At 40.7% G+C, this 13,092-nt stretch overlaps 1 protein-coding gene across 1 annotated transcript in view; it reads right to left on the bottom strand.

The window, feature by feature from the left end:
- TXNDC16 (thioredoxin domain containing 16) overlaps positions 1-13,092 on the bottom strand; it is a 59,796-nt gene that overhangs the window by 16,679 nt on the left and 30,025 nt on the right. Inside the window, exons 14-16 of the mRNA XM_081313448.1 lie at positions 9,044-9,103; positions 3,948-4,116; positions 2,992-3,116 (exon numbers count right to left, since the gene is read on the bottom strand). Of these exons, the coding sequence (XP_081169574.1) occupies positions 2,992-3,116; positions 3,948-4,116; positions 9,044-9,103 (354 nt within the window). The remainder of the gene's footprint in view (positions 1-2,991; positions 3,117-3,947; positions 4,117-9,043; positions 9,104-13,092) is intronic.

Here is a 13,092-nt window from a genome sequence, read left to right as displayed (position 1 = left end):
CAAAGAGCAGTTCGGAGGAAGGACCAGACTTCACCAACAAAATGGATCAAACAAACAATTGATAGTAAAGGTCCTTCTGCCAGATTGCGGACTGTAAAAATGCTAGTCATGATAGATTTTCCTCAGCTAAATGATCCAGCAGTATGTGGATCGAGAACTACCAGAAGTACAGGCAGGATTTCGAAGAGGCAGAGGAACTAGAGATCAAATTGCTAACATACGCTGGATCATGGAGAAAGCTAGAGAGTTGCAGAAAAACATCTACTTCTGCTTCATTGACTATGCTAAAGCCTTTGATTGTGTGGATCATAACAAACTGTGGCAAGTCCTTAAAGAGATGGTCATACCAGACCATCTTATTTGTCTCTTGAGAAACCTATATGCGGGCCAAGAAGCAACAGTGAGAACTGGACACGGAACCACTGATTGGTTCAAAATTGGGAAAGGTGTCCGGCAAGGCTGTATACTGTCGACTTGCCTATTTAACTTATATGCAGAGCACATCATGAGAAAGGCAGGGCTAGAAGAATCAAAAGTTGGAATTAAGATTGCCGGAAGAAACATCAACAACCTAAGATATGCAGATGATACCACTCTAATGGCAGAAAGTGAAGAGGAACTAAAGAGCCTCTTGTTGCGAGTGAAGAAGGAGAGTGCAAAACTTGAGTTGAAACTAAACATTAAGAAAACCAAGATCATGACATCCGGCCCTCTCAATTCCTGGCAAATAGATGGGGAAGAAATGGAGGTAGTGACAGATTTTATTTTCCTGGGCTCCAAGATCACTGCAGATGGGGACTGTAGCCAAGAAATTAAAAGACGCTTGCTCCTTGGGAGGAAAGCCATGTCAAATATAGACAGCACACTAAAAAGCAGAGACATCACCCTGTCAACAAAAGTGCGTATAGTCAAGGCGATGGTCTTCCCAGTTGCAATGTATGGCAGTGAAAGCTGGACCATAAGAAAGGCTGAGCGCCAAAGAATTGAAGCCTTTGAACTGTGGTGCTGGAGAAGACTCTGCGAGTCCCTTGGACTGCAAGGCGATCAAACCGGTCAGTCCTAGAGGAGATCAACCCTGACTGCTCTTTAGAAGGCCAGATCCTGAAGCTAAAACTCAAATAATTTGGCCACCTAATGAGAAGGAAGGATTCACTGGAGAAGAGCCTAATGCTGGGAAAGATTGAGGGCAATAGAAGAAGGGGACGACAGAGAATGAGGTGGCTGGATGGAGTCACTGAAGCAGTAGGTGTGAGCTTAAATGGACTCCAGAAGATGGTAGAGGACAGGAAGGCCTGGAGGAACATTGTCCATAGGGTCGCGATGGGTCGGACACGACTTCGCAACTAACAACAACAACAACAATACTCAGAAAACAGCTCTTCATATTAAATCAATCAGTCCATCAGTTTGACATTTGGCTTTGGGCTTTTTTGACACACTCTAGTTCTTTCTGTTTACCAATCTCTGAATTTTGAATAACTGAAATAGTTATTTATCAGTTTTCTCTCTTCTTTCTTTGCGTCACCCTTAATAACAGAAAAAATATAGTACAATTTTGAAGTTCGTTATCAAAAGCGATGAAAATAAATTGTTGGTAATTATCTGACAATCTCAACTCAATTTCCTGCAGAAGCTGATTTATCACCATATAAAAGTCAGTGTTTCACCCAGCCATCAATTCAACAGGCAACAGAATCTAGAGCCAAGTACAGATATGCTGCTGCCCCCTATTGGCCTAAACAAACATGAACTTTAGAGAAGCAGAAATATTAAGACATAATGCAGTTCTTCAGTTCTTGTATGTGGATCAGAGGAACCTTCCAAAGTTACTGCTAAATTGTAATTTTAATGTGACAGAAAGAGAAAAGTATAAAAGACCTTGGGAATAATAATTTTAGTTTAGCTTAGTTTAATTAAATTCAATCTAGATTAGCCATTTTCTGGCCCCACCTACTTCCAAATTCTGGGAGTTGCTGTTTTAATGCTTTTTATGGGATCAGGTTGAAGAAGTTGAAGGAATATCTTAGAAGTTTGTTTAGCAAAAGTATAATGGAGCTGAATGAGGGGACAGATCCTTAGAGTTCCAGGCCATTGTGGTGTCCCCCAAGGTCATAGGGTCATGATTTTTGACATTCCCTGCTGGCTTTCCATTAGCAAAATCAATGGGAAAGTCTGTAGGAAGTCAGAGGTTGCGATCACATGAAATCCTCACTATCATGTGAGGACGGTCGTCATTTAACAACTACAATTGGGACAGCCAGAATTGCTGTTGCTAAGCAGCCTGGTCACATGACATCATACTTTGAAACTGCATTACTTAGCGATAGAGTTCCCTGTCCCGCTTGTCACAACCCAAGGTCTACCTGTACTCAACCTGTAAAACTGAGAAGTGACAGGAAAAAAACCCCAAGAAAATAAGAAGTAGAGCATGAGCAATTTCAGGTTTTCTAGGTCAAAGAACATCTGGTACCTGCCCCCCCAATCCTTTCTGAATTTTTCCAATATATTCTAAATAGCATCTACATTTTGTGTGTGTGTGTGTGTGTGTGTGTGTGTGTGTGTGGTGTGTGTGTGTGTGTGTGTGTGTGTGTGTGTGTGAGAGAGAGAGAGAGAGAGAGAGAGAGAAAGAGAGAAAGAGAGAAAGAGAGAAAGAGAGAAGGAGAAATAAAGGAAAAGGTGAAGTGCTTGTTTTTTAAAAATAAAATTATCTGAAGGATGTTTATATACTTTTTAAATTCATTCTTGATTCTCTGGCCACTTACCTCCCTAGATAATCCAAATTCTAGTATTATAAGGGAGAAAAAAATTACACTCACACACAATGTGAAGCAATAACCTTGTATAATACTGCCAGTGTCCTGTCTATTGGGTTGTTGTGAAAGATCATAGCATAAATTTTGTTCTACAATCACAAGGCATTACAATGTATTATAACTTTCAGCAACATTGTATTTTGCAATAATGTTTGAAATAACCAGGCAATGAATTTACCTTCACTCTTGCTTGAGTCAAATATTCCCAGAACAGAAACTGTGTGGTATGGTGAGTTTTTGTGACTTAAATATTCTTCTATTTCTTCAGGCGTCATCAATCTCACTGGACAAGAATTTCTGCTTCTAAAGATGTAAATTGAAACCAGACGTCAGGCCGATTTACAAGGGACAGTTTTATTTTATTTTGCTTTCACAGAATTCTGTTTCCTAGGTGCAGGACAACTCCATTCCCTGCATCCCCCACGTCTTCAACATTTTCCAAAACAATTTCAGAATGTCATGGAGAAATGTATGAATGCACATCTTGTTCTTTCATCTAATCTGAATGGCACATGTAAACTGTGCATGTTTGCTTCAGCTGTGAAATGTACTGCAGAGGCAAAGCTACCTCAGATTCAGGCTTTCTGAATTCTTCTTACTGAAAGCCCACACAGCATAGTAGTTAAGGTGCGAGATTTGGGGTTTGACCCTCCACTTGACCATAAAGCTCTCTTGGTGGCATTGGTCCTACATTATTGCTAAATCTACCTCCTCACGGCATTGTTATTCTGTGGGTACAATTTAAGGGTCTACCCTGAAGTCTAGAGAAAAAGGGTGAGATACAAATGTAAGAAAAAACCCACCAAAAATGCAACAGTTTGAATTTCACATTTCTCAACTACTTCTCAGCCAGTTCTTCCCTCAATGATTTCAATCAATCAATCAATCAGAATAGAGCTGGAAGGGACCTTGGAGGTCTTCTAGTCCAACCCCCTGCTCAAGCAAGAGACCCTATACCATTTCAGACAAGTGTTATCCACATCCTTTCCATTTCTTCTCAGGTTTGGGTGAATTCCATGAATTTGCTTATATAATGTGGAAATAATGAGATTTTACATTCAAAGAAATCTAGAGGATAACAGGATCAGGAAAGTTTGCCCTAAAGTGACTCTTAACCAGCAACATAGTACTTACAGTTCAATGAACTTTCTCATCTCTTTGATCTCCCACATGCCAGAGTAAGCTGGCCATGCCCTCTCTCTTGCATACATCTTCATGGCAGGAAACTGGGTGACATTTTCCTGCAAGCAAAGCTGTGGCCAATCCCAGCAGTTTACCCTCGCAAGTGAAATCTCAGGAGTCCCTACAGAAAATGTGTGGAAAAAACAACAAAAGGGCAGTGATATAAATGTTTCTGGCTCTTTGTGTAAGATTCATGAAACTTTTTTTTAAAAAAAATCTAGAATTTGCTCCATTGACTACTTTTGTTTTATGAAGAACTGCTCTAGTTTTTATTCACTGCTTCTTCAGTTGACTTGGCCCAAATGATTTTCTGATACATCAAAAATAAGAATCATATTGGTCGGAATATAATAATAATAATAATTTTATTTATATACCGCCCTTCTCCCGGAGGATTCAGGGCGGTGAACAGGGCAACCATATAAAAATACAAAAAATACAAAAGTTAAAAAAGAATTAAACATATGCCCAAGCTAAAAAACAATAAATACATATATTAAAAATGACAATAAAAACCCAACCCATCCCCCATCAGGCCAAGCCGGCTTGTTCAAATAAATGCGTCTTCAGATCGCGCCGGAAGGAGCGAAGGTCGGGCGCCATCCGGAGCTCCACCGGCAACCGATTCCATAAATCCAGGGCGCCCACAGAGAAGGACCTCCCCCTGGGGGCCACCAAACGACATTCTCTGATCGGTGGCACCCTGAGGAGGCCCTCTCTGTGGGAACGCACAGGGCAGAGGGAAGTTGATGCCGGCAGCAGGTGCTCCCTAAGGTACTCCGGACCCATGCCATGTAGGGCCTTGAACACCATTACCAGTACCTTGAATCTCACCCGGAAGACAACTGGCAGCCAATGCAGGAACTTTGCTGAATCAGATCAAAGACCATCCATGAGCAACGTATGAAGACAGTGTGTTAGGCATATGGTGATAGCCTACATAGTTGGGTTGAAAATATATAACCATGATGTTGTGACTTTAAGATGTTAATTGGCCATTGGGTGTGTAAGTGTTCTCATGGCCATATGAGGGAGCTAGGAACGTAGCTTCTTTCTCTCTGAATTCTCTGTTCTCTCTACTATTGCTGTTTTGTTGTACTGTTGGTTTACTACTGTGATAAACCTGAATAACTGTGTATTGACCTCTGGACCGGTAAGAAGACTTTGTATTTGGAATACTCCTTGGACTGTTGTTATTGTGTATGACCTGGACTGTTTATTTTTGACCGTGCATTTTTGTTTTTACACCACCTCAAAAGTAAAATACTTTTTGTTTTCACAACTCAGTGTACTCTTGTGCTCTCAGTACTCTTCCTTGTCTGTGCAACTCCTTGGTAGCACAAGGAGACCTCTGCACAATTCCTAACACAGTGGCTCTTTCCTACTGTTACACTTTAATAACTGTTTCACATGTGCTATTACTAAACCTGGAAGATCATACAATCAGTAGAATTTTGGTTCACTGCTATGAGTACTGGTACCAAATTCCAGCACTCGTTACGTATTGTAAAATATTGTAGAGTACTTTAGTTTACTCTCACCATAATGAAAATCTTGGACATGTTCAGTAGGATTTCTAATTCTCTTTTTTAAGAAAAGCCATCTTTGATCCTTGTGATTCCATTACAGGCTGCTTTTAATAACTGGAGGATTAAATGTTCAGAATTAAATTTCACACGGCATAAAAAGAAACAATGATTCTCAGGAAACACATTCTCAACACCCCTTTGAATAGAAAGGTTAATTGTATGTTTCTTTCTGTCTCTGAAGTAAAGTTAAGTGAAAAAAGCAAAAAAAATAACAATTAACAAACAAAAGAGTACAGGAATACCTTGATCAAACAAAGAGTTTCTAAGAAAAGCAAGTTTTGTCTTTCATTTAAAATTAAAACTAGAAAATTAACATCCAAATATTTATGGCAGTGGTCAGGGAGTTGAAAGGCCAATTCCAAGATAGATGTAATGTTTTTAACTAGTTCTTTAAAAAGAGCAGCATTAAAATTTAAGACTGCCTAAGAAGCTACTGATCTTCTGGAGCACCCCAGGCGGTCATTTGTTAAATGCTATGTTATCACCAGAAGAAGCTGGATCATAGACCCCTATGGATGCTACATCATATTTAATACCTTAAACCAGTGTGGTACCATCCCCAAATTAAAGAAAAATAAATGTAACTTTTTGAAATGACTAAGATCCTAGAAGCTAGACAACTCTCTAGTTGAGACATTGAGTCTCTGGAAAGAGTGCAGAGAAGAGCAACAAAAATGATTAAAGGCTGGAGGCTAAAATGTATAAAGAACGGTTACAGGAATTGGGCATGCCTGGTCTAATGAAAAGAAGGATTAGGGGAAACATGTTCCAATATCTGAGGAGCTTCTACAAAGACAAGGGAGTCAAACTATTTTCCAAAGCACCAAAAGGCAAGACAAGAAATAATGGTTGGAAAGTAATGAAGGACAGAAGCAACCTAGAACTAAGGAGAAATTTCCTAACGGTGAGATCAATCAACCAATGGAATAGCTTGCCTTCAAAAGTTGTGGGTGCTCTATTACTGTAGGCTTTCAAAAAGACACTGGACTGCCACTTGTCTCAAATTGTATAGGATCATCTGCTCGAGCAGGAGTTAGGTTAGAAGATTCCAAGGTCCCTTCCAATCTATTATTCTACGTTCTATGTTCTCATGAGATTTTGCTGTGCTTGCATGAGATCATGAGGTTTTTTTCAGCCCTTCTTTCACAAGTCCTCATGGATTTTGGGAAATGATTACAGAAATTTCTTGGCAACTTCAGGACTGATTGATTGATTGACTGATTGATTTGGCATGCTGGACAATCACTTGAGATCAAGTGATGGCAGCTGGGAAACAAAGACTGCCAGCCTTTGGGAGAAAAGAAATAACTGCAACTGCATCAGAATTTACAAAGTATATTCTGCCAAAAACAATTTTTTATTGTTTTACGTATTGATTTGTTCCAAGGCTTAGCCCAAGAACTGACAATACATTCTAGGACTACCCACTGAATAAAATTAATACTACAGTCTTTTTAAAAATGCTACTCTTTGAATCAATAGTCAAGCCTACTGAAAAGTTGACTTACATTATTATAAATCACTCAACAGTAGCATGGCTGTTTTTCCAGCCTGACCAAAAGTATTTAATGCCAGGAAAAGGGAGTCATTATAAATCAATGTAAAATACTGGAATAAACATAAACACAGAGAGACACCTTAACATTTAAAACAAGGCAGATCAATCTCTTAAGTGGCTTAAATTAAAGTACATTAGATTTTGATGCATTTGTGAAAGTGCCTCTTGGCATTTTCCAGCTACTTAGCAACCATCCTAGTAGACAAAGTTATAGTTCAGATTATCTTCCTAAACAAAAGTGTCACCTAAATGTTAGCCATTACATGTTTGTAAGTAAGTAGGTACTTTATTATTTAGATTTAGATTTAGATTTAGATTTATATAACCGTTATGGACATTTTTTACTGTGGGCACAATGGCACACATTAAAGATGAAATTTACTTCCTTGCTCTCAAAGTGTACACATACATAACACACATTTAAGCATACTATCTTTGAACTATGGTGCTGGAGAAGACTCCTGCGAGTCCCTTGGACTGCAAGGTGATCAAACCTTTCAGTCCTAGAGGAGATCAACCCTGACTGCTCTTTAGAAGGCCAGATCCTGAAGTTGAAACTCAAATACTTTGGCCACCTAATGAGAAGGAAGGACTCACTGGAGAAGAGCCTAATGTTGGGAAAGATGGAGGGCAAGAGAAGAAGAAGGGGACGACAGAGAATGAGGTGGCTGGATGGAGTCACTGAAGCAGTAGGCGTGAGCTTAAATGGACTCCAGAAGATGGTAGAGGACAGGAAGGCCTGGAGGAACATTGTCCATGGGGTCGCGATGGGTCGGATACGACTTCGCAACTAACAACAACAAGCATACTATACACAACATATGTATAGACCTACGCCCTTACATATAAGTAACATATAAATATCAATCACTGTCCATCTTGAATAAGAAACGGAAGGAGGAAGCTTTAGAGTTCACAAGGTTAATACTGTATGGAACAAAACTGTGACTGAATCTGGATGTTCTGCTTTGGATACCACAGAGCCTCCTCCCAGATGGCAACAAGGAAAACAGGTCGTGAAGAGGGTCACTACACATTTCTTCTCTTTTAGATTCATGGATACCTTAAAAGAGACCAACCCTCCTAACAAACCCTACCGAAGCTCCCTGCTGCAGCTGCATTCAAAAGTGAAGTTGGTCAGCTGAGTGCAACATATCTAACATCTGTTTATTGTGTCCAGCTTTTTAAGGGAATGAGTTGGCAGGGTGTTCGTATGCAGCTAGTTCACTTGCTGCTTTTCTGCCTATTGTCAAACAGTAGGCATGCAGGACATACTCTCAGCTGTGCATTATAATTTCATTTAGTGACGTCAAAGTCTGCCAGGAATACAAAAAAAATAATAAAGACAGTGGAGTTCTGAGAAGTAACTAATATAAACACTCATTTAGAAAATGACCCAACTATTGTTTAACAAATTCAAAGGGAAGTCATTCCTGAAGACTAAACCATCTTTGATAATGCTCAAGATGTCTTTGTGATTGTCAGAATTCCCAGCCAACCTATTTCTAAACAGAGCACTTTCTAAAATTTTATGTATAAAATAGGAAATATTTCACAATATTTTTGTTTCTTAAAAAAGTGTCATCTCTACTATTTTTCTAGTTTTTTAGATCTCTGCATTCTAGGTTAGCAAGCAATGGTGTTCTCTCAAAGGATGTCAAACTGGGACAGACAGAAATATGACAGGTTTTTCTTTATGGGAGGCTTTCAAGCAAAGTTGGACAAATATTTCTTTGGGATTCTATAGCTCAGTTTTTCCCTTTGTGCCACTAGGCATCGCCAGCTTTTCCACTTACCAAAATTAACTTTAAGCTGAATTAATCATGTGAAATAACAACCTCTTATTAAATGAAATTTAAAGAAATAGACAAGCCACAGCAACCTTACTGACTGAGCCATACCTTTCAACTGAGCAGCAACTTCAAGGAAAAACTGCATCACCACCAGAGAGACAGTTTCCCCTGTAATGAGAACAGAAAAAGTAACCCGGTATTTCAGATACCAGAGCATCAGGAGTCTTTCAAAACTTAAGACACAAAGGAATATGAGTCCATATCAATAAAACTCAACTTTCTTTTGACAGCATCTTTTATACCAGACAAAGTATCCAGAAATTTCAAAAAATGCACAGGTAAGATGCTACCTGGTACAAGTTCAAAGGTGATTTGATGCCTGTACTGAAAGATTTGAACCGGTTGCCAGTAGTTATTAGGCACAATTTAAGATGTTAGTATTAATCCCTAAAGCCTTAAACAGCTAATGGACATACTGTATATGGGTCTAAACCTCGAAAGCCTAGACTGATGGACCCAGTTGAGTTCCATAAGAGGTTTGGGATTTTCCCTGAAGATTTGATGGGCAATTCAGCTAAGGTCTTAGCCACTGGCTGGAGTGGGCAGATGGCTGAGACTCTGGACAGATAACATTTATCTGGCTTCTCCATATGCACAGCTCTCAAGTTGCACCATGGTTCTCCCAAAAACTCTGAGGGATGAAGCACCAGGTGACAGTGAATTCTAGTCCTGCCTTAGGCATGAAAGCCGGCTGGATGACTTTGGGTCATTTTCTCTCAGTTCAACGGACCTCATAGGCTTGTTGTTATTGTTGTTGTTGTGGGGAAAATAGAAAGAGGGAAGAGTAGCAGCTATTTATCATGACAATAAAGGTGGGAAAGAAAGAGAAAGAAAGAAAGAAAGAAAGAAAGAAAGAAAGAAAGAAAGAAAGAAAGAAAGAAAGAAAGAAAGAAAGGAAAGAAAGAAAGAAAGAAAGAAAGAAAGAAAGAAAGAAAGAAAGAAAGAAAGAAAGAAAGAAAGGAAAGAAAGAAAGAAAGAAAGAAAGAAAGAAAGAAAGAAAGAAAGAAAGAAAGAAAGAAAGGAAGGAAGGAAGGAAGGAAGGAAGGAAGGAAGGAAGGAAGGAAGGAAGGAAGGAAGGAAGGAAGGAAGGAAGGAAGAATAGTACAGTGTATCTCACAAAGATAAAGGGAGAGGAAGGGGAAGGACATTCAGACTTGCAAGACTCTGTTACTATAACCTTTTATAAAAGTTATTTTAGCATGCATAGCTTTGATTTCCTATTCTGGTTTACCTTAGAGGCCTGACAGATACCATCAATCACATTATCCTTCTGCAGTGTCTATAAGATTTGGGAATGTGTGTAGGGGGGGCACCATTTTGGGTGGTTCTCCTCCATTCCCCACTTTGGTATATCAAAGAGGATCTTTTCCTAACGGTTGCCAAGCTATGAAATTTACTCTCTCAGGATATGCATTTGGTTCTTCCATGTTCAGAGAATATATTTTTGTCCTATTCTTATTTCTTAATTAATTTTAATGTTATGTTACTGTTGTTGTTTTTTAAAAAGCAGCTCTCTTTAATAGAAAAAAATGGGGTATATTTGCAGTGAATAAATAGGTCTGTCTTTGACTTCTTTGGTTTTGTCCTTAGAGAGTGAAAAGCCCAGCTAGTCAGAACACAAGATGCAACTAAACTAGAATATTGCCCAACTGCCAGCATTCATAAGACTGGAACAGCAGCAAAGAGCTCATAAAAACGTGTTTTTGTGGAATGAGGCAGGATGGATAGAAGGCTATGTAACCCAAGAGCCATGCCAGGAGATAGGGCCAATACACTTGTATTTTATCTTTTTTTAATAACACTCCTGGGATTCTTTTGGACTGAAAGGCAGGATCAACCTCAAGTAAACAAGAGCCCTGCATGATCCTAATAAAGTTCCAATAAACTCAGCATCCTGTTTCCCTGAAATTACGTTACTTATGTTTCTATAAAGCCTTTCCTCTTATTGTACCATAGGATGCAGTCTTTAGAGATACTGCCAATGAACGTAAAGGTTTCATAACCAATTTATATTCCACAGATTACTGTTCTTCATTTAAAAGTTTCCAAATGCTTATTATTATTATTATTATTAATTTGACAGGTTTATGTCCCATCTTCATCCAAGATCTGAACACAACATTCATAGCACTTCCTCAGCAACTCCTGATGGTAGATGAGCTCAAAGACAGTGACTGGTGTAGGGTACTTCCCGTATCCGAGGGTAGATGTGAAACTGGGTTTTCCCAATTGTAGCCCAGTATCTTAACACTCACTCTATACTGGTTCTCCTCTTTTGGTAGAGAAATCCTGTTCTTACTTGGGCTTTCTACCAGTGGTTTCCAGCATGATTATGAAGAACAGTATGATGCTCAGCCCAAAGATGATCAAATGAAATCAATAAAGTCCAAACCTCTATTTGCTTATAACTAATGGACAAAAAGGGACGCGGTGGCTCAGTGGGTTAGGACGCTGAGCTTGTCGATCAGAAGATCGGCAGTTTGGCGGGTCGAATCCCGAGTGCCGCGTAGCAGAGTGAGCGTCTGTTACTCGTCCCAGCTTCTGCCAACCTAGCAGTTCGAAAGCACGTAAAAATGCAAGTAGAAAAATAGGGACCACTACGGTGGGAAGGTAACAGCGTTCCGTGCGCCTTTGGCGTCTAGTCATTTATTTATTTATTTATTTATTGATGGGATTTATATCCCGCCCTATCTCCCGAAGGACTCAGGGCGGCTAACAACAAAACATATAATAAGTACAGAAATCAAGATAAAAATAAAATTGAGAACATCAGTGCAATAAATTAAAATTAGAGAATTTAAAAAATAAATTAAAAATACTAAATATAAATTAATTAAAATGCCTGTCAGTCTAGGTCAGCCTGGTGGAACAGGAGTGTTTTGAGGCCGCGGCGAAAGGATTGGAGGTTTTGGGTCATCCGAAGTTCAGGGGGGAGCTGATTCCATAGGGCTGGCGCTCCCACAGAGAAGGCCCTCCCCCTGGGGGTCGCCAGCCGACATTGCCTAGCTGACGGTACCCTGAGGAGGCCTTCTCTGTGTGAGCGTACTGGACGATGGGAATTTGTTCCCGGCAGCAGATGGTCCTGCAAGTATCCCGGACCTAAGCCATGTAGGGCTTTAAAGGTAAGTACCAGCACCTTAAATCTCACCCGGAGGGCAACTGATAGCCAATGCAGCTCACGCAGGAGGGGTGTAATATGGGAGTATCGGGGAGCTCCCATCACAACCCGTGCAGCTGCATTCTGCACCAGCTGAAGCCTCCGGGTGGTCTTCAAGGGCAGCCCCATGTAGAGAGCATTACAGTAATCAATACGGGAGGTAACGAGTGCGTGGGTGACTGTACGTAGGGCATCTCGGTCCAAAAAGGGGCGCAATTGGTATATAAGACGAATCTGTGCAAATGCCCCCCTAGCCACGGCTCCAATATGATCTTCAAAACTGAGTCGTGAATCTAGAAGGACGCCCAGATTGCGTGCTCTATCAATGGGGGGTAACATCTCTCCTCCTATAGTCAGAGATGGAACCTCTTGGACTAAACGAGATGACGGTATGTACAGCCACTCAGTCTTGGCCGGGTTGAGTCGAAGCCTGTTTTCTCCCATCCAAATCTGTACTGCTTCCAGGCAACGGGACATCACATCGAGGGCATCACTGGGTTGGTTCGGGGTGGAGATGAATAGCTGGGTATCATCAGCATATTGATGATATTTCACCCCGAAGCTACGGATGATCTCTCCCAGCGGCTTCATATAGATGTTGAACAGGAGGGGCGAGAGCACCGAACCCTGAGGCACTCCACAATTAAGAGGCCTAGGGCTTGACCTCTGCCCTCCTGCCAACACCGTCTGCGAACGGTCCGAGAGGTAGGAGGAGAACCACCGCAGAACGGTGCCTCCCACTCCCAGCCCCTCAAGACGACGCAGTAAGATACCATGGTCGATGGTATCAAAAGCCGCTGATAGATCTAATAGGACCAGGACAGAGGAATAACCTCTATCTCGGGCCCGCCAGAGATCATTCACCAGCGCGACCAATGCCGTCTCCGTGCTGTGCCCGGGTCTGAAACCCGATTGGTACGGATCTAGATATTCAGCTTCC

Source organism: Vipera berus (assembly GCF_964194415.1).
Source record: "Vipera berus genome assembly, chromosome: 1".
Lineage (NCBI taxonomy): Eukaryota > Metazoa > Chordata > Lepidosauria > Squamata > Viperidae > Vipera > Vipera berus.
This window is presented reverse-complemented; position numbering and strand designations above follow the sequence as displayed.